The sequence below is a fragment of the Triticum dicoccoides genome, chromosome 1B (genome assembly GCF_002162155.2).
Source record: "Triticum dicoccoides isolate Atlit2015 ecotype Zavitan chromosome 1B, WEW_v2.0, whole genome shotgun sequence".
NCBI lineage: Eukaryota > Viridiplantae > Streptophyta > Magnoliopsida > Poales > Poaceae > Triticum > Triticum dicoccoides.
Genome location: NC_041381.1, coordinates 439,497,297 through 439,515,494, shown reverse-complemented (window position 1 = coordinate 439,515,494; position 18,198 = coordinate 439,497,297). Strand labels below are relative to the sequence as shown.

Sequence of the window (18,198 nt, the reverse complement as noted above, 5' to 3'; positions counted from 1 at the left end):
TCGGTGGTGTCGCGGGTGAGGCTCTTCTGTTCATCAGCGCGGACCGGCACTTCTACCAAGTCGTCGAAGAACGCCCGCACGACGTCATCCGCAGGCTCTTGCCAAGTTGGGGCGATTCCGTGCGAATCACACAACGGCATCATCGCGCGGATCCGGTCGAGCGAAGAATTGTTGCACAACGGAACAACGCTCCTCGGCAACGTGAATGGATGCTGAGGATCACGTTTGAACAGCTCCAGGAGCATCGCATCCAGCTCCAGGACGGTGAAGTTGAAATTGAGGCCCGGGCGCAACCTCATGATATCCGCCGAGTTCTTAAACTCCCAGGCGGGTCTCCCCCTCTCCTGCAGGGGGGCGATGCGGTGACGAAGGAAATCTGCGCCAACGGCGCCTATAGTGAGCCCGGCAAGCCTGAGGCAAAGGATTCAGGTGACGGCGATCTTCAGCCTGTCGTCTTCCGGGGCCACGTTGCTCCAATCGTTACCACGCACTATTGGGGCTTGGCACACGGCAGTAAATGGCTGCGGGTTCTCCTCGACGATCCAGCACCATTCCGCTCTCCACTCCTCCCATTTGCTGCGAAGCTCTCCCTCCAGATAAGCTTCTTTCTTGCCGACTCTCGAGATCCAGGCGATTCCGCCGGCAAGGGGCTCTCCTCTCTCGACTCGGGGCATAAAGAAATGGCCGAAGAGAGCTACATTTGGGTGGACTCCGACAAAGTTTTCGCACAGATGTGCGAAAACTGCCATGGTCAGAACGGTGTTGGGGGTGAAGTCAAGGAGGCGGAGCCCATAGGTGTTCATGATGTCGCAGAAGAATTCCGAGAAGGGCGGGCAGAGCCTGCAATAGAAGAACAGCGCGAAGAAGGGGTACCCGTTTGGAGCCAGTTCCGAAGCGGCGGCCGGGAGTACCCTCGTACGCGGATGCGCTCGCGTCTCCGTCGACCAGAAGAGGTAGTAGTACTCCCTCAGCTCCTTCGCGCCGAGCTGGGGGAGAAGATCGCCCGCTCCTTCCGCAGCGCCGCGAGCCGCTGCGCCTCAGCCGACTTCACGCCCTTCCCCTTGTCGGCTTTTGGAGCCATGGCGGAGGTGGTGGGGGAGATCGACGGCGTTTGGTGGTGCTGGTGGCAATGGGGGGCGGAGCGCTGCTCTCTCTCAGCTTCGAGAAGAAGGAAGAGGGGAGCGGCGGAGATTTGTGAAAATGGAGAAGCAACCGGCGAGATGGGCGAATTGCCCCTGTTTCCCCTGCTTATAAAGAGGGAGGGGGCGGACGTTTCGCCCTTCCGAATAAAGAATCCACCCACGATCTCTCCCACGATGCCGCATTCGACGCGTGCCGTTGGGGAGGGCGCGGTGGATACGGAGTAAGATACGGCGTAGCCCAGGCCGCGTGTGCCCGTGCCCTGTTTTGGGCCTGGCCCAACAGCGCTCGGCACCGTGTGTGGCCTAGGCCCGGGGGCTCCTGTCGGTGTACTAGAGTAGGGGTACCCTAGTACCCCGAACTTGTGCACGGGCAGTTGCAGCGCCCCGCGGCAAGGGCTTGCCGGGTGACCGCCAGGGTCCTCCGTGGTCCCTTTGAAGCCATTCAAGAACAAAGTATTCAGGCCAAGAAGACAAGGCCCCGGCAAGAGGAGCTTGCCGGGAAGGCCAACCGAGGCATCTCAAGGAACTTGCCGCGACGCATCACGCGTCCCGGCAAGGCCCGGTGAGCGACAAGCTTCCGGGCACGACAAGACAACGACCGCGGCAAGACGCTTGCCGCGGCAAGCGGCCACTCTGTGCCCACGCTCCAGCGCATCCACCAACGTGTCGCCCTGGGGGCCTTTCCAGGCACGCGTGGCGGGAGGCTGTGCAGCCAGCGGTGCACGGTGGCATGCGATGCTGACAAGATCGCCATCGTGGCAAGCGGTGGCTCCCCTGACGGTCCTTTTCTGCACTGTTTGGGTGACACAGACGGGCATTTAATGCCCTTGTCCCCTGCCGTCAGGGTTAGGTAGGATACACTGTACAGGTAGCTGTACCAACCACCTCTCTTTTTACATTTTTACCCTTGTTTGCGTTGCCACCTGTCGGTGACCCCTTGAGCATATAAAAGGAGGCCCATGCGCAACATAAAAGGGGGTTCGGCTCAGTTCGGAAGCCAGAAACACAATCACGCTCGGTCTCGTTAGCAGCTCGTGTGTACTGTAGCACTCAGCGCTCTCGAGCAAGAACACAATACAATCAGACAAGAAGCAGTAGGAGTATTATCTCTCCGGAGAGCTCCGAAGCTGGGTAAACTGCTCGTGTGCTTCGCCTTGATCTGCTCTTCGTGCGACCTCCGACCCCCGCCGAACCGAAAGGGGCTCGGTCCGCCGGTCCCATAGGTGTTCGTGGATCAGTTTCCCCCACAGGCGTGGCCACAGTGCAGCGTACTGGGCGGCCATCCCTAGACCGGCGCGACACTGTTGCCACATTGACCATGACATCACCCACGGCAGAGGAGCCATGCTCCCATGATGGGCTGTCGGTATGGCCCGCAGGCGGCCGGCCCTACCTGTCTGTGAGATACCAGAAGACGGCATGCCTGGACCAGTCGGCATAGGGGGAGGCCGACTCCCAACAGCCGCCCCTCCCCTTCCCTAGAAGTTTTTGCACCATTAACCAGATAAGACGAGGTGTGGCTACAGTGAATGCCCACTAGGCAGTGGTACTATAGCCACGCTCTCCCCGACCAAGCCATCGTCATCATAGGGAGGGCTATAGTAACGAGCAGCCGACAGGGCCCACGGGCGGTGGGTCCAACCTGTCGGCCAGGAGCCCAGCAGCCGGCGGAACCCACCAGGCGGTGGGCCCCATTAGCCGGCGGAGAAGCTAGCGACCATAGACACTGACGGTCTGGGCCTACACCCGGCTGAATTACCATTGTACCCTGGGGGGCAGGCCTATATAAACCCCCAGGACACCAATGCAAAGGGTTCAACCCTTTAGATTACACAATCCACGTAGAGAGAGGAGCAAAGCTAGCCTTGCCTTTCTTCCTCCTCTAGCCGAACTGTTCAAGGAGCAACCTTGTAGCCTTTGTTGATCTAGTGATCATGCGGAGACCCCGCAGAGCAGGACTAGGGGTGTTATCTCCTAGGAGAGCCCCGAACCTGGGTAAGATGCGTCGGAGTGCATGTTTACGCCTTATCCCGTTTCCAGGCACCAGCGACGTCTTACTAGCTCCCACAATGATTAGCCATCCTTTGGCATATGTTGCACCAACCACCCGACATAGGCATCACGTCCGTGTCAAGTAGACCGAAACGATTCTGCATCTACTACTATTACTCCACACATCGACCGCTATCCAGCATACATCTAGAGTATTAAGTTCATAAAGAACGGAGTAACGCATTAAGTAAGATGACATGATGTAGAGGAATTAACTCAAGCAATATGATGAAAACCCCATCTTCTTATCCTCGATGGCAACAATACAATATGTGCCTTGCTGCCCCTACTTTCACTAGGAAAAGACACGGCAAGATTGAACCCAAATCTAAGCACTTCTCTCATTGCAAGAAAAACCAATCTAGTAGGCCAAACTAAACTGATAATTCGAAGAGACTTGCAAAGATATCAAATCATGCGTATAAGAATTCAGAGAAGACTCAAATAATATTCATAGATAATCTGATCATAAATCCACAATTCATCGGATCTCGACAAACACACCGCAAAAGAGTATTACATCAAATAGATCTCCAAGAACATCGAGGAGAACATGGTATTGAGAATCAAAGAGAGAGAAGAAGCCATCTAGCTACTAGCTATGGACCCGTAGGTCTGTGGTAAACTACTCACGCTTCATCAGAAGGGTAATGGTGTTGATGTAGAAGCCCTCCGTGATCGAATCCCCCTCCGACAGGACACCGGAAAAGGCCCCTAGATGGGATCTCATGAGTATAGAAGGTTGCGGCGGTGGAAAAGTGGTTTCGTGGCTCTCCTGGAAGTTTTTGGGGTATAAGAGTATATGTAGGCGAAGGAACTAGGTCAGGAGACCCACGAGGCAGGGGCGCACCCTACCCCCTGGGCGCGCCCTCCACCCTCGTGGCCGCCTCGTTGCGTCTTCGACTTCATCTCCAAGTCTCCTGGTTTGCTTCTGGTCCAAGAAAGATCATCGCGAAAGTTTCATTCCGTTTGGTATTCCTTTTCTGCGAAACTCTAAAACATGCAAAAAAACAGAAACTGGCATTGGGCTCTCGGTTAATAGGTTAGTCCCAAAAATAATATAAAATTGCATATTAATGCATATAAAACATCCAAAACATATAGTATAATAGCATGGAACGATAAAAAATTATAGATATGTTGGAGACGTATCAAACATCAGCTCGAGTTAGTTTCACCCAAATCATGATAATTAGAGGGAAAAACAAGAGTAGAAGTGTTTGAAAAAATAGATACGATGGTGACATATCACCACCACGTGTGTGTGCGCGCGCGCCCTAGACGCTTCTTCTAGATTTCGGTTTTTTATTTTCTCTATGCGTTTTCGGGATTTCAATTTTTTTGGGGTTTTGATTTTCGCCTCGTTTTTCGTAGGTTTTGGAGATTATTTTTGCGAATTACAAATGTGCTTCTTGAAAAACAAAAAGTAAATATGTGCTTCCATGAGAAAAGAAAATATGTGCTTCCATGAGAAGTGTGCTAATTGAAAAAGAAATATGTGCTTCTCGTAAAGAAAAGAAAATACGTGCTTCCATGAGAAGCACGCACAGCTCACATGGCAACAATACAATTTGCGAATTACAATTACTTTGTGCTTCTCGTAAAGAAAAGAAAATACGTGCTTCCATGAGAAGCATGCACAGCTCAGGGAAAAAATGTGCTTTCACAAGAAGCATAAATTTGCTTCTTGTGGAAGAATAGACTTGCTTCCGTGAAAAGTGTGCTTTTAAGGGGGAAATATGTGCTTCCACAAGAAACACATGTTTGCTTCTTGTGGAAGCATAGACTTGCTTCCATGAGAAGTGTGCTAATTGAAAAAGTTTGCCAAAACCTATTAACATGCGTTCTAGTTTCGAAGTCTTGACCCGATAAATCCAATGATGAAAATGGTTCGGGATTTGGACCACGGTTCAAGAGATCAAATGTTTTGAATAAATAAATATACTAAAGAAAAAGAAAAACTCGTAGGTTGTGATAAGTGGTGCACATGCAATGCGTCACTTGTCAGCCTAGAAGATAGGGATGATCTTTGCAAGGGGTAACATTTAGCTAGTGATTTCATCGTTTGTTTTGTTTTTAGAAAGTATTTTTTAGAAGATTTTGTTTTGAGAAAGTAAGGGGGAGCTCCTATACGGCGCATTAAGCGCCGGTACAGGCAACTGGCGCCCACTGGAGCTATCTGGTGGGCCGGCCCAGGAACACGCAGAGAAAAAACTCCCGAAAAAGCTGCTCCAACAGGATTCGATCTCGTGCCGTTTAGTTACGACGCAGCGTGCCTAACCAATACATCTACTACAAGCTAGTGATTCATTACAGCGCGAGAAATTTAACAACAACACTAACCGCACTATTTATGGTACAAACAATTTAGAAAGACGTAATTTTTTTTGAAAAGAAAAAAAATCTCAAATAAGTTTAAAAAAATCGCGAATTAGAAAAAAGTTCATGTATTAAAAAACTTTCACCAAATTTTATAAAAGATCACCGTGTATTACATAAAATTTCATTGTATTAAGAAAAATGTTCATTGTATATTATGAAAATTGTTCACCTTTGCATATAAAAATGTTCGTCGTGTATCAGAAAAATGTTCATCATATATTATGAAATTTTTCAACGTTTTTACTAAATGTTGAATGCGTATTCAAAAATTTGTTCGACACATATATTCATATTGTTTCAAAAATGTTAATCATGTATTATTTAAAATGTTCAATGGATATAAAAATGTTCAGGATATATATTTATTTTTTGATTTTTTCTATTTTGGTTTTGGTTATTCAATGAGTATACAATTGTTCACTATGTTTCTTAATTTTGTTCAGTATATATTACACAATGTTCAATGTGTATTCGCAAAATGTTCAACGTATTTTCACAAAATGTTCAGTACGTGTCCGAAAAATCTATGTATGGTGAACAATATTCAAATACACGTAGAACATTTTTTTTAAATACGATGAAATCCTTTTGAATGCATGCTGAACAAAATTTCTATACATGATGAACATTTTTTATAGACACTGAACATTTTTCAAAGTTCATCAAATTTGACAATAGTTCATCAATTTTGAAAAATGTTCATCAATTTTGAAAGAAAGTTCATTGATATGAAATAAAGTTACAAAATTCAAAAAAAAATCCCGCGCTTAGCAGAAAAGAAGAAAGAAAGAAAAACAAAAGAAAAACAGAAAAAAAAACTCTTTCCACGAAAAGAGGAAATAGAAAAAGGTTAAAAGCCTGTCAGTTAACACGAACTGGTAGGTTAGCCGAGTGGTTTGGCAAGCGCTCTTGTAGTCGTGAGATCCCTGGTTCGAAACATGGTTCTCGCTAGAAAGTTTTTTGCGTTTTCAAAAACAGAAAAAAGAAGTGGGCCGGCCCAGTGCGGCGGGAGGGTGTGCGCCCGATTGCATCTATGCCTAAAACGGGCGCTTAAGGCGCCGTTTAGGATTTGCCAAAGTAAGGTGTTGTTCGCAGTGAAGGGCCGCTTCCAACAAAAGGAAAGGACGGCCCAAACTGCGGAGATCATCAGACCTGAAGAAAGAGTCAAACACTGCTGGGCCTTGAACCCCTCAAGTTGGCTTGGTGGGCCCCGCGGGACAGCGACTGAACAGGACTCCAATTCCTGGTTCTTCCCGAACGCGATTAAAATTTGAAGTGTAATACAATAGGCAAGCACGTACTAGTCCAGTCGGAATTTCGTTAGGCTCATAGTATAGCAGATATAAATGCATCTGCACTCTTCGTGGAAGATGAGTTTCCAAGGCACCGCTGAAAAGATCGACAAATCCTGAGGCGATATCACGGTACGTGCGCGGGCGCGCATGGCCATGGCGATGTCAACCGGCGACCGTGTCGTCAAGAGCAATCTCGTCACCGGTCTCCTCCGGTTGAGCGGGACCACGCCGACGATGACGGCAGCACCAGCGGTGGCGCCGCCCGCGTGCCTGCTCGGAAACGGCACCAAGACCGTGGTGCTCGAAGTCGACGCGCTGCTCCTCAAGTCTTCACCGCCGTCGGCCGCGACGCTGTTCCCGCCTTTCTTCCTCGTCGCCGTCGAGGCCGGCAGCTTCGCCCGGGGCCTCCTCCTGCTCGCGCTCTACCCGTTCCTGCACCTCATGACGCACGCGATGTGTGTAGAGGCCATGGTCATGGTCAGCTTCTGCGGGCTGCGGCGCGACGAGGCGGCGAGGATCGGCAGGGCCGTGCTGCCCAAGTACTTCTCTAAGGAGGCGACGCGCGTGGAGGCGCTGGGGGAGGCGAGGGAGGCGGCGACGGGTGAGGTGAAGGCGGCGGCGGTGAGCAGGTCGTTCCCGACGGTGATGGTTGAGGCGTTCTTGAAGGATTACGCGGGTTTCGACGCGGTGATCGGCAGGGAGGTCAAGGGGGGCTACGGATACTTCGCCGGTGTAATGGACGACGGGGAGACGTACGCGGAGAGGCTTAGGGCTGCTCTCAAGAGAGCGGAAGAGAACACTACGTACCATTACCCGAAGCCCATGATCTTCCACGACGGGCGGCTGGCGTTCACGCCGACACCGGCGGCCGCGCTCGCCATGTACGTCTACCTCCCCTTCGCCGTCGTGCTCTCCGTCGTCCGCATCGCCATCTACACCCTCCTCCCGCGGCGCCTGATAGGCCCAACCGCCGAGCTCGCCGGCGTGCGGGTGCGCGTCACCGGCGCCCCTCCCGCCACCGCGAACGGCGAGAGTGGCGCCTCGGGCGGCCGGCTCTACGCGTGCAACCACCGCACGCTCCTCGACCCGATCGCCATCTCGAGCGCGCTCGGAAAGCCCGTGTTCGCCGTGACGTACAGCCTGAGCCCCCTGTCGGAGCTGCTCTCGCCGATCCCGCTGCTGCGCCTCACCCGCGGCCGCGACGAGGACCGGCGCCGCATGTCGTCGCTGCTGGAGCGGGGCGACGTGGTGGTGTGCCCCGAGGGGACGACGTGCCGCGAGCCGTACCTGCTCAGGTTCAGCCCGCTGTTCGCCGAGCTCGCCGACGAGGTGAGCCCCGTGGCGGTGGACGAGCGCTCCACCATGTTCTACGGCACGTCGACGTCGCCGGGCGCCAAGTGCTTCGACTCGGTCTTTTTCCTGATGAACCCACGGCCGGAGTACTCCGTCCACTTCCTGGAGCCCGTGCGCACGGACAACCCGCGTGGCAGCATCGAGGTCGCGAACCAGGTGCAGGGCGTGCTGGCCGGCGCTCTCGGGTTCACGCCGACGGCGCTGACGAGAAAGGACAAGTACTTGCTGCTCGCTGGTAATGAGGGGGTCGTGTCGACCAAGACAAGCAAAGTCATCTAGGATTGTAGGGATTGTAGGGGGTCGTGTCATTGATTTTAGACCCCGATAACTGCCACACACGTGTGGTATATTCGATATGCGCCCACACACCGTGTGTGATGTGAGCAGGAGGCAGCCCATATGGGTTGTGTGTGGACGGACATTAGAATTGCCCACATGTGTGGGCGCGGCTACTTCGTGCCACACGCCAACAAGTACTACTCATCTTTATCTCGCGCGTGTGGCACAAAGCAAAAATGCCCACACGTCCTGACGCAACTACGTTAGGTACACCGTGGGATGATGATTTAGTTGCCATCCTGGTTGGCAGATGTAGTTATCCGGGATGGCAAGTGTAGTTGTAAAAGCATGGCAACTCTATCTGTTTCGATTAACTATAATAGTTGCCATGTCTAATTTACTTGGTGATTCGTGCGGATATTTTTCATTCTTTTTTTTCCTTTTTTATACTTGATCGAGTCAGTTAGACGTGCAATTATTAGGTAGACAGACCTTAGAATATATACATAGTAGGATTGTACTTAATTAGGCCTCGATTTGTAGGACTTTTTGTAGTGGATTCCTATAGGAAAATTAGAGCTCTTAGGTTCGTAAGAAGGGATTTCCTATGTAGGATTGGTTTCTATCCTTCACATTTCAAAGAAAAAGAAAATTGGGTTTGTTTAGTTATTGCACATCTAACTTCAATCAAACTAAAAAGAAAGAAAATTACAAAAGAACACGTCTACACAAATCTTCATGTAAAATCAATGGCATAGAACTTAAATGTACAATACTTAGGGCACATCTAGACGTGCTTTAGCAAAACTGAAGGAAATTAGCTCAAACCTTATGGAAAAATTTCTATCCTACGAATCGAATAGCACCCTTTTTCCTATAGAAATTGAGATGTATGACATCTCTTTCCTATTCCTAAGATATTCCTATCCTCTGAACCAAAGGAGGCCTTAACTTTCATGAAAGATTAGTCCTATCCTCTGAACCAAAGGAGGCCTTAACTCTCGTGAAAGAGAAGTCGAGAACACATGCAATGCATAACGTGGATAGGACATAGGACATACCGCTCACAAATGTAAATATACCCACACATATATTATGTTGCCCACGGGCAACATTCTATCATAGCCATAGGTAGTAATGGTCATAAACTAAAATCTGGATCAGCCCAATGTTTCATACGGTACCTGCCAGATGACAGTCATTTAAGGAATATATATGGTAGTCACTAAAAGGGCGAGCCGACTCCATGTCAGTTTCAGTTCTCATGCTGTCTTTCCTAGAGAGGTATGATCTCCACATCATCATGATCGGCCTTTGACGCTTCATTCTCGGATGTGGGAGCGTTGTTCTCGGCCATGCTCATCTCTTGCAGCGGCGGTGGGTTGATAATGGTCATTGGAGCACCACTGCTTTCTGCGAGGCGGCCTTTCCTTTCACGATGCTCCTGACAGTTTGCGCACAAGTGGAAGCAGCAGTGGACTATGCTAGGATAGCATGGAGAGTTCTGGTGGAAGCAGAACAATATGTGATGGTTAGCGAAAGGCCCGTGATACTGATGCATGAAACTAAAAGCCCAGCCCGCATATCAAATGCTAGACGTGACAACTGATTAGAATTAGTGACCACAAAAAGACACTATACGTGAAAAGGTGGTCAAGGACCCTCCATGCTCACAATGATGAGCAATACAGGGTTGATGAAATGGTCTGATAATTCAATGATATAACCAGCTACCGCCAGTGGACAATGCCAAGCAAAAATTTCATGACAGTGACAGAAGTTCGCTGGATGACATAACTCTCTCGTCCAAACTACAGAACTTTATTTTAGTTAGGACCAATAAAACATAACTTTAACCATGCAGTTTGCTTCTGGACGCCTGCATACCTGATACAACTATCTCAGATGGAGAATGCAATTGTGTAGTTCTTATAGTAGAAATAAATACAACTGTTTGTAGACGTTCTTCTAAATGCGATTTATCATGACACATACAAAGAAAACAGTGGAAGAGAGAAAGAAGTACCTCGAGATGATACCTCCTCTGAAGCTGTTGACGAAAATTACCAGTATATATAGAGCATAACCACCAACCGAACACCAGGCCTTCACCAATCAGGACTGATGTGTCTGGGTCAACACCATGGAATATAGCCGTAAGGATTGCCAATGCAATGCCACCTTCAACACAGACAGCATGACAAGTGCAGGGTGTTGTCCATGGGATATCTTCTAAGGGCCTGAACATTCCGTCCAAACAAAACACAGGGGCAGAATAGTCCAGTCCGGCCTAAAAAAGTAAGAAGATCAGACACGTAAGTGGTTCAGAAGTATCTCAGAATATAGCAGTAATATATATGAAAACTGCACGGACTGAAGCATAAAGGTACAAACATCACAAACCCTATGATGACACAATTTGAATAAGAAGGCCCCATGAATGAAAGTCAGTAATAGACTAAGAGCAATTATGATTAGTAGACACATCCGCAAACTTTATGGTGGTCCTTTTAGTGCTAGATTAATATCAGCAACTCTTCAGTAAACCTGGAGATGGTCCCTCTTGTGATTAGAGATTCAGCTGCTCTGTTTTCAAGTTCAGAAGAACGGTATAAAGAACAACGGAGCATATTACAAGATCCATCACTACAAGAATTTTAAAAATATCCAACCTATGAAAGTCAAGAAAGAAAAAAGAATTAGCTATTCCATTAAGCATTCAGGTTTCGGCCATGTACGACGCAGTCATTTATGTGCTCAACAGTTTATCACAATTAACACTTATAGTGGGAAAGTGTACATGTACAAGAATTTTCAAACAGATCAAGAAGAAAGACATCTTTAGATCAAAAGCATTGTAGTAAAAGTAAGCGTCACAACTGCTAATTTTTGCTTCTTTGAAACAATGGAAGTTGCAAATTCTTTTCAATATGAGCACATTCTCACAGCACGTTGATTTTGCAAAGAGCCTAAAAGAGCTAAAATGATAACCGACAGTCAGCTGTAGAAGTGTGTACGGGGCTGTTTGGTTTGTGCCCCAACTTGCCCTGCCAAAATTTTGGCATAACCAAAGCAAGGGCATGACCAAAATTTTGGTGTGGTAGTGTTCTTTGGATTGTAGCCATAGCACGCACCAATTTTTTGGCAAAATGTTTAGGTCTCAGTTTGGTTTGTAGCCAATTAATATGCCAAATATCAGCATCTGAGGTCTGAACTTGAAATTTTTATATAAGGAGCCCATAAATCATGATGATCAAACATTCAGAAAAAAGAACAGTAAAGAAAAGTTCAGAGAAGCAGCATGTACAGGTTTTTGACCGAGTGAAACAACGTACTAGCCGACTTGATCGATACGATCAGAGGAGGCGTACGTATACAAGCTAGCTAATTAATTTTCCGCCTCACGTAAGACCGAAGCATAATACGCGGGGATGCTAGCAGGCTGGCAGCCAATATTTTGGCGGACGAATTCGCCCCACGGCTCGCCCGCGTACTGGCGAGAAGCATGGGCAAACGCCGGCTGGGTTGGGCAAGCCAAATATTTGGTGTCCAACCAAACAACAGCCAAAACTCATGGGCACGCCAATGTTTTGGCAAGGCCAGCTTTGGCTCAAAACCAAGAACTTTTCCAATACGGAAAAAAGAAGGGTCGTCTTCAACATTAAGAACATGATAATCGAAGCCAGATGTTACGACTGCTACTCTTTATTTCTCTCAGACAATGACCAGTGCCTAATCCCTTCCCACATGAGCACATCATCACAGGCTAATTTTACAAAGATAATAGAAGACCAAAAAGATAACAGAACTTCAAATTTGCAAACCATAAAGGCTTGCAATATGATACAAAAAAGTGTATGTGAACAATTAATATTTCAAAATAAAGAAGTACTCCTAAGCAAGCTATAAAAAAATTAAGAAGTACTCAATTTGGACTGTTCAGTCATGAACCTCTACCCCTCTAGTCTAGGTAAAATACTCCTAAATGTAGGGCAGACACGCTTCAGATCAACTCCACATTATAAATTTGAGTTATATGTGTAGTATAAGACATAAATCAGCATCGGGTTGGCTTCAGTTTACAACTGAGTTATATGTGCAATGTAAAATATCAACCATGCCTTTCTCATAGGCATGAGAAGGAATTAATTGACTATATGTTTAGTCTACCATGGTTTGTTCCTTGATTAAGTTCACGGTTGTTAATGAAAAAATGACAGAGAGGTAGAAAATTCAGATTTGCAAAGCATCTTTGTTTGAAAACTGTCTCAACTGGTACCACGTAAAAAGGAGGTAACACAAAAATTCTGACAGGCAACTGCTCACTAAACTAATGTGGAAATATTTCACAATGATCTATGAGAATATAAATATTGTTATAATTTGTAATTAAAATTTCGAAAGAAACACCTTTAGTGCTGAAAAATAGTCTGTAACAAACACATGCAAAAAAGGAAAACAATAAAAGCCTAAATGAAAAAAAGGAGGATAGGAGGTGTATGGGCCATCCTTGTCCAGCACACATGATATTCCTCTTTTCTTTACTAGAGGGAGATTCACTTGACGTACGGGCTTAATACGCAGGACCGCTACAGGATCGCTAAAGGATTTAAAACTAAAACACCTAACCTCTGTCGGTGACACTTCAGTAACACTTCAATGCCATGGAAACAAACATCTAGTTGCTGAGTTGTGCAATGTGTGTAATAGCCACAAACCCTGAGCTCAACCACAGCAACACAACCTCATCCTGTGCAGATCCACATGAAAATTCCTGCCAACTCTGGCACATCAAAACTACCACGAATTTTGAAGGTGTGACCCGTCTAGAGCGGGAGGAAGTAGCAGAACTAGATCGGCTAGGCAGTTGAAGGGGGGACCAAATGCAAAGGCGAGAAGGAAATTCCACGTCACTTACAGCTCTCGGGGTCTTCAGCGCACCCGAAGATGCCGGTTGTCCACGGCTCGTCGGCCGGCGCTCGGTGGCTCTCAGGCAGCACCTGCCCGCACTCGAAGCACTTCCTCTGCTCCAGCTATACAGTCACACGGCACAGCGCCCAATATCAGATCGGACCATCCCGATTCCCCGAACAAGCAATCGCAGCAGCAGCAACTGGAAGAAAACGAGGATCGCGCGAGGAATGGCGAGACCGACCTGCGGGACGGCGACAGGCAGGTTGAGCTCGCCGGGGCGGATGTCCTCGACGCCTGAGGCGGAAGCGTCCTGGTCCTTGGTCAACTTCACGTACCGCGACGGGTGGCTGCGGCTCGCCTCCGCCATTGCTGTCCTCTCCTCGCTTTGCCCCCGAGGGTTTTTGGGCTGCCGACGAAGGGGAGGAGGGCTACGCGGTGGGGAGTGGGGACGGGTGCGAGTGGTGGAGTGAGATCTGGCTCCCGACGCGTCCGACGGTCCACGGTCAGGTCAGGTCAATGACGGTTCAGACGGGGGGCATCACGCAAAGGTCACGTTTGCCGTTTTGTTTTAGGACACTTTTTTTTCTTTTTCTTTTTTGAATGGCCACATTTTTCTAATATTGAACATAGAACCTTTTCAGTTTTTGCATCTTGTCGGGCACACACTTTATTCCATAATTTGTGCCAAACAACAAAAACCATGACAGCGAACCAACATGTGGTTGGATGGTTAGAGGGACCGTGATATCCCCAGCCCACCGTCGATGACGAGGTGCCTACGCTGACTTTGTTAATTTCAAGATGATATGCGGGCTCAGTCTTTCGAAGGTGTTCATAGGGATAGGGTGTGTGTGCGCGTTCATAGGAATGAGTGTATGCGCGTATATATGAGTGCTTGCATCTGTACTGTGTTAAAAAAACATGACAACGAGCAATATTAAACCGAGAGAACTTGCTTTAAAAAAACAAGAGAACTCTATGCGGGCCCTATACAACCGCCGCGCTCCACCCGCTCCCCACATGTTAGGCTACGGGTTCCCTTCGCATTTGCATGCCACTTTGATGGCGGGACGGGTGAATGTAAAGCCCCCAATGGATTTTTTATCAAATTCAAGAAGAATTAATGGGGATTTTGTGGAGAAGTTAGGGTTCCGCGAATGGTGGATCGTGATATACATGAAGAAAAGACAACCTAACTACGAGTCTAGGACTGCATGTAATCTCTTCTCTTACCTTCTCCGAAGCGGTTGTTAGTGTAGTGATGTACATGTTGTTCTTAGGTAATGTATATAAAATGTACGGTGATTAAGTAAACAACTGTCATAATAGCTTGAACTAGCGTTGTTGATCGTGTCTCCTTTGGTGCATCCTCACATTTGATAACTGAATTGGTATGTGTTGACTTATGGTCGGCAGCTTTAGAGATATCTTTAGTTGCACGATCCAAGCCTGACAGTGGGGATCTTGGATATTCATTGTGGTATTGTGGTTAGGTCTTTTAGAGTTAGAGTTTCCCTCCCCGGTAGTAGCAATGTGGTGATGATGGCAATGTTATGTCGATCAAGAATAAGATTCCCCCTACTCTCGGTCCACTTTGTTAGTGACGGTCTCATTGATGGCATAGAGAAGAGTGTGAGTCGTCTGGTCGCTGCTCTTTCTGGAGTGGTGGATTGGATTGTGGGCGTGTTTGGTTGACGTCCTCATCGCTTCATGCTTGGCCTGGAGTCTGCCTGAAAATTGCCTGAAGGGTGTTTGGTTTAAATCCAAAGGAGTAGAAGCTCGCCTGGCTTGGCGACCTCAAAACTTTGCTTAGCCTGGCCGCTGACCTAGGCACCTTGATTAACCCCGCCCAGGTGCTACAAACGGGTTGCCTGGGTGCTGCTTGGCAAACCATCTTTCTTTATTAGCTAGATTTTTTTTGTGGGGCCAGGTCTGAAACAAACACTTTTTTCACTGTAATCCTTCTTCAGGCTAGGTACGCAATCAAACACTCCATGCCTAGGCAGGCAGAAAATTGCTAGTTCCCAGGCTGGGTCCAGGCATCAATTTTTCTCAGGCATGGAAGCCAGGTCGTGAACCAAACACACCCCGTGTTTCCGTGTTATGCATGTGGTATTCAAAAGAGTCCTCCAACATACTGGACAATGTCGCTTCGTGTCTTTGTCCTCTCGCTCCTTCTCCAAGTGGCGACGTTCAAACAACTTTGACATCATCAGGGAGTTTCTAAGGTAAGGCCTCCCTGAACATGTCTAACCGGATTTGGGTAGTCATCCAGCCCTCTTCATCGTGTCTTCTTCTGGATGGTGATATGTTTCCCAGATCAATATCGACGACGTCTTTTGGCTCAAACCGATAACTTCCTGCCCGCTGCATCAACAATGTTTATCTGGCTCTGATGTTGTTTTAGTGGTTGCACTCCCAATGGTGCACAGTGAGTGAAGCTCGATGCCACCCCTAAACCTCTGAAACAACAAGGGTGGTTTAGCGAGTTGCTCGGCCCTTTAAGCTCGTGCTCGTTAAGGCTTGACTCGTTAAGCTCGTTAATATTAACGAGCAGAAAACTCTGCTTGGCTCGGTTTGTTTGAAACTTGTTAAGCTCATGAGCGCTCGCGAGTGCTTGTTAACAGATTTTGATGTGTTTACGGTCTATAGGATGAGTGTTTAGATGTGGTTTTTAAGAAGAAAGATGGTGACTACAAAGGGGAATGCACTAGTTTGTTGCCTCCTATGTAGACTAGACTGAATAGATGGATGACGTTGTCACGTAAGTTGAAAATATGTGTTGTGTTGTTACTAACGAGCTTAACGAGCTACTCATGAAACTCATTAGCTTGTTTGTTAAGCTTAACAAGTTGAAATCGATGATTGGCTCTGTTCATTAAGAAGCGAGCCAAGATCTTAACGAGCCAAACTCCCGAGCGCTCATCAAGCTCGCGAGCTACGAGCTTTTGATCCAACCCTAGTTGATTCCGCAAAGACATGTGTTTAATTTTTAATTTATTTAAGGATGGCCTCTAAGGGTTGGTTGAATAGATGAATCTGAGATTGTGTGATGCATATCGTATAATCGTGCCCACAGATACTTGAGGTGACAATGGAGTATCTAGGTGACATTAGGGTTTTGGTTGATTTGTGTCTTAAGGTGTTATTCTAGTATGAACTCTATGATAGATCGAACAAAAAGAATAGCTTCGTGTTATTTTACTACGTACTCTTGAATAGATCGATCAAAAAGGATAACTTTGAGGTGGTTTCATACCCTACAATAATCTCCTCGTTTGTTCTCCGCTATTAGTGACTTTGGAGTGACTCTTTGTTGCATGTTGAGGGATAGTTATATGATCCAATTATGTTATTATTGTTGAGAGAACTTGCACTAGTGAAAGTATGAACCTTAGGCCTTGTTTCCTAGCATTGCAATACCGTTTATGCTCACTTTTATCATTAGTTACCTTGTTGTTTTTATAATTTCAGATTACAAATACTCATATCTACCATCCATATTGCACTTGTATCACCATCTCTTCGCCGAACTAGTGCACCTATACAATTTACCATTGTATTGGGTGTGTTGGGGACACAAGAGACTCTTTGTTATTTGCTTGCAGGGTTGTTTGAGAGAGACCATCTTCAACCTACGCCTCCCACGGATTGATAAACCTTAGGTCATCCACTTGAGGGAAATTTGCTATTGTCCTACAAATCTCTGCACTTGGAGGCCCAACAACATCTACAAGGAGAAGGTTGCGTAGTAGACATCAAGCTCTTTTCTGGCGCCGTTGCCAGGGAGGTGAGTGCTTGAAGGTATATCTTTAGATATTGCAATCAAATATTTTAGTTTCTTGTTTTATCACTAGTTTAGTTTATAAAAGAAAACTACAAAAAATGGAATTGAGTTTGCCTCATATGCTTCATCTTTTTAATATCTTTCGTGAGAATGATGGAAACGAAAATTGTGCTCAAATGCTATAAGAAGAAGTCTATAAAATGTTTGGCACCAAATCTTTGAATGATGAGCATGATTGCAATGTTATTAGTATGAACTCTTTGAATATCCATAGTACTAATGATGATTGCACTAGTCATGATGAAAATGTCTCTTATAAGCATGTCAATTTTTGTGGAGTGCATAGGGTTTGCAAGTACACACCAAATAGGGAAGATAGATTTTGCAAGAGGCATAAGTATTTAGAAACCAAATGGTTGCAAGAAAGGCTAGATGTTTGTGCTGAAAATTTAAAATTTCTTTGCCATACTTGTGAACTTTGCAATGAACGTGGTCATTTAAATCTCCAATGCAAATTGTTTCATGATCGAATCGTGTCCAAAAATTGTGATGACTTGATTTCCCTCGCACATCATAATGAACTTAGTTTGCTTTTGGGTCATGAAGAAATGAAACGTATAACTAAGCATATTCCAGAATATAATCTTGAGGAATTCCTTGATATTGATCGAGAGGAAATTTATATGTATTGTGCGGTGAATTGTATTGAAAATCCTTATATTGCCAATTACATAAAGAAAAGAAAGCAAATAGAAGATGAAGAGATACTAATGGAATGGAAGATACTTCCCAATATCCTCCTATTATTTCTTATGATGAATCAGGTAACGAGGAGGAGCTTTCTATTCAACCAATCTCATTAATAAGGAGCTCAAAAAAGAGGGTTAAACCCACATAGGATGTGAAGAAGAAAAAGAAAAGACGCAGAAGCAAAGGTAGAAAGGTATCCCTCTCAAATGATGTTGCTCCTATTACTCATTGTGATGATGATAAT

At 46.6% G+C, this 18,198-nt stretch overlaps 1 protein-coding gene and 1 pseudogene across 1 annotated transcript; one reads left to right on the top strand and one right to left on the bottom strand.

Moving 5' to 3' along the window:
• Nucleotides 1-7,024: 7,024 nt before the first annotated feature.
• Nucleotides 7,025-8,578, top strand: LOC119350447 (probable glycerol-3-phosphate acyltransferase 2). The gene has a single exon (XM_037618279.1). The coding sequence runs from the start codon at nucleotides 7,025-7,027 to the stop codon at nucleotides 8,501-8,503; it is 1,479 nt and encodes a 492-aa protein (XP_037474176.1). The 3' UTR covers nucleotides 8,504-8,578.
• A 947-nt stretch (nucleotides 8,579-9,525) lies between these two features.
• On the bottom strand, nucleotides 9,526-13,883 carry LOC119306338 (annotated as a pseudogene).
• Nucleotides 13,884-18,198: the final 4,315 nt, after the last annotated feature.

What these genes read in the sequence shown, in the direction of transcription:
- LOC119350447 (XM_037618279.1), top strand. Translation starts at nt 7,025, where the DNA reads ATGGCGATGTCAACCGGCGACCGTGTCGTCAAGAGCAATCTCGTCACC.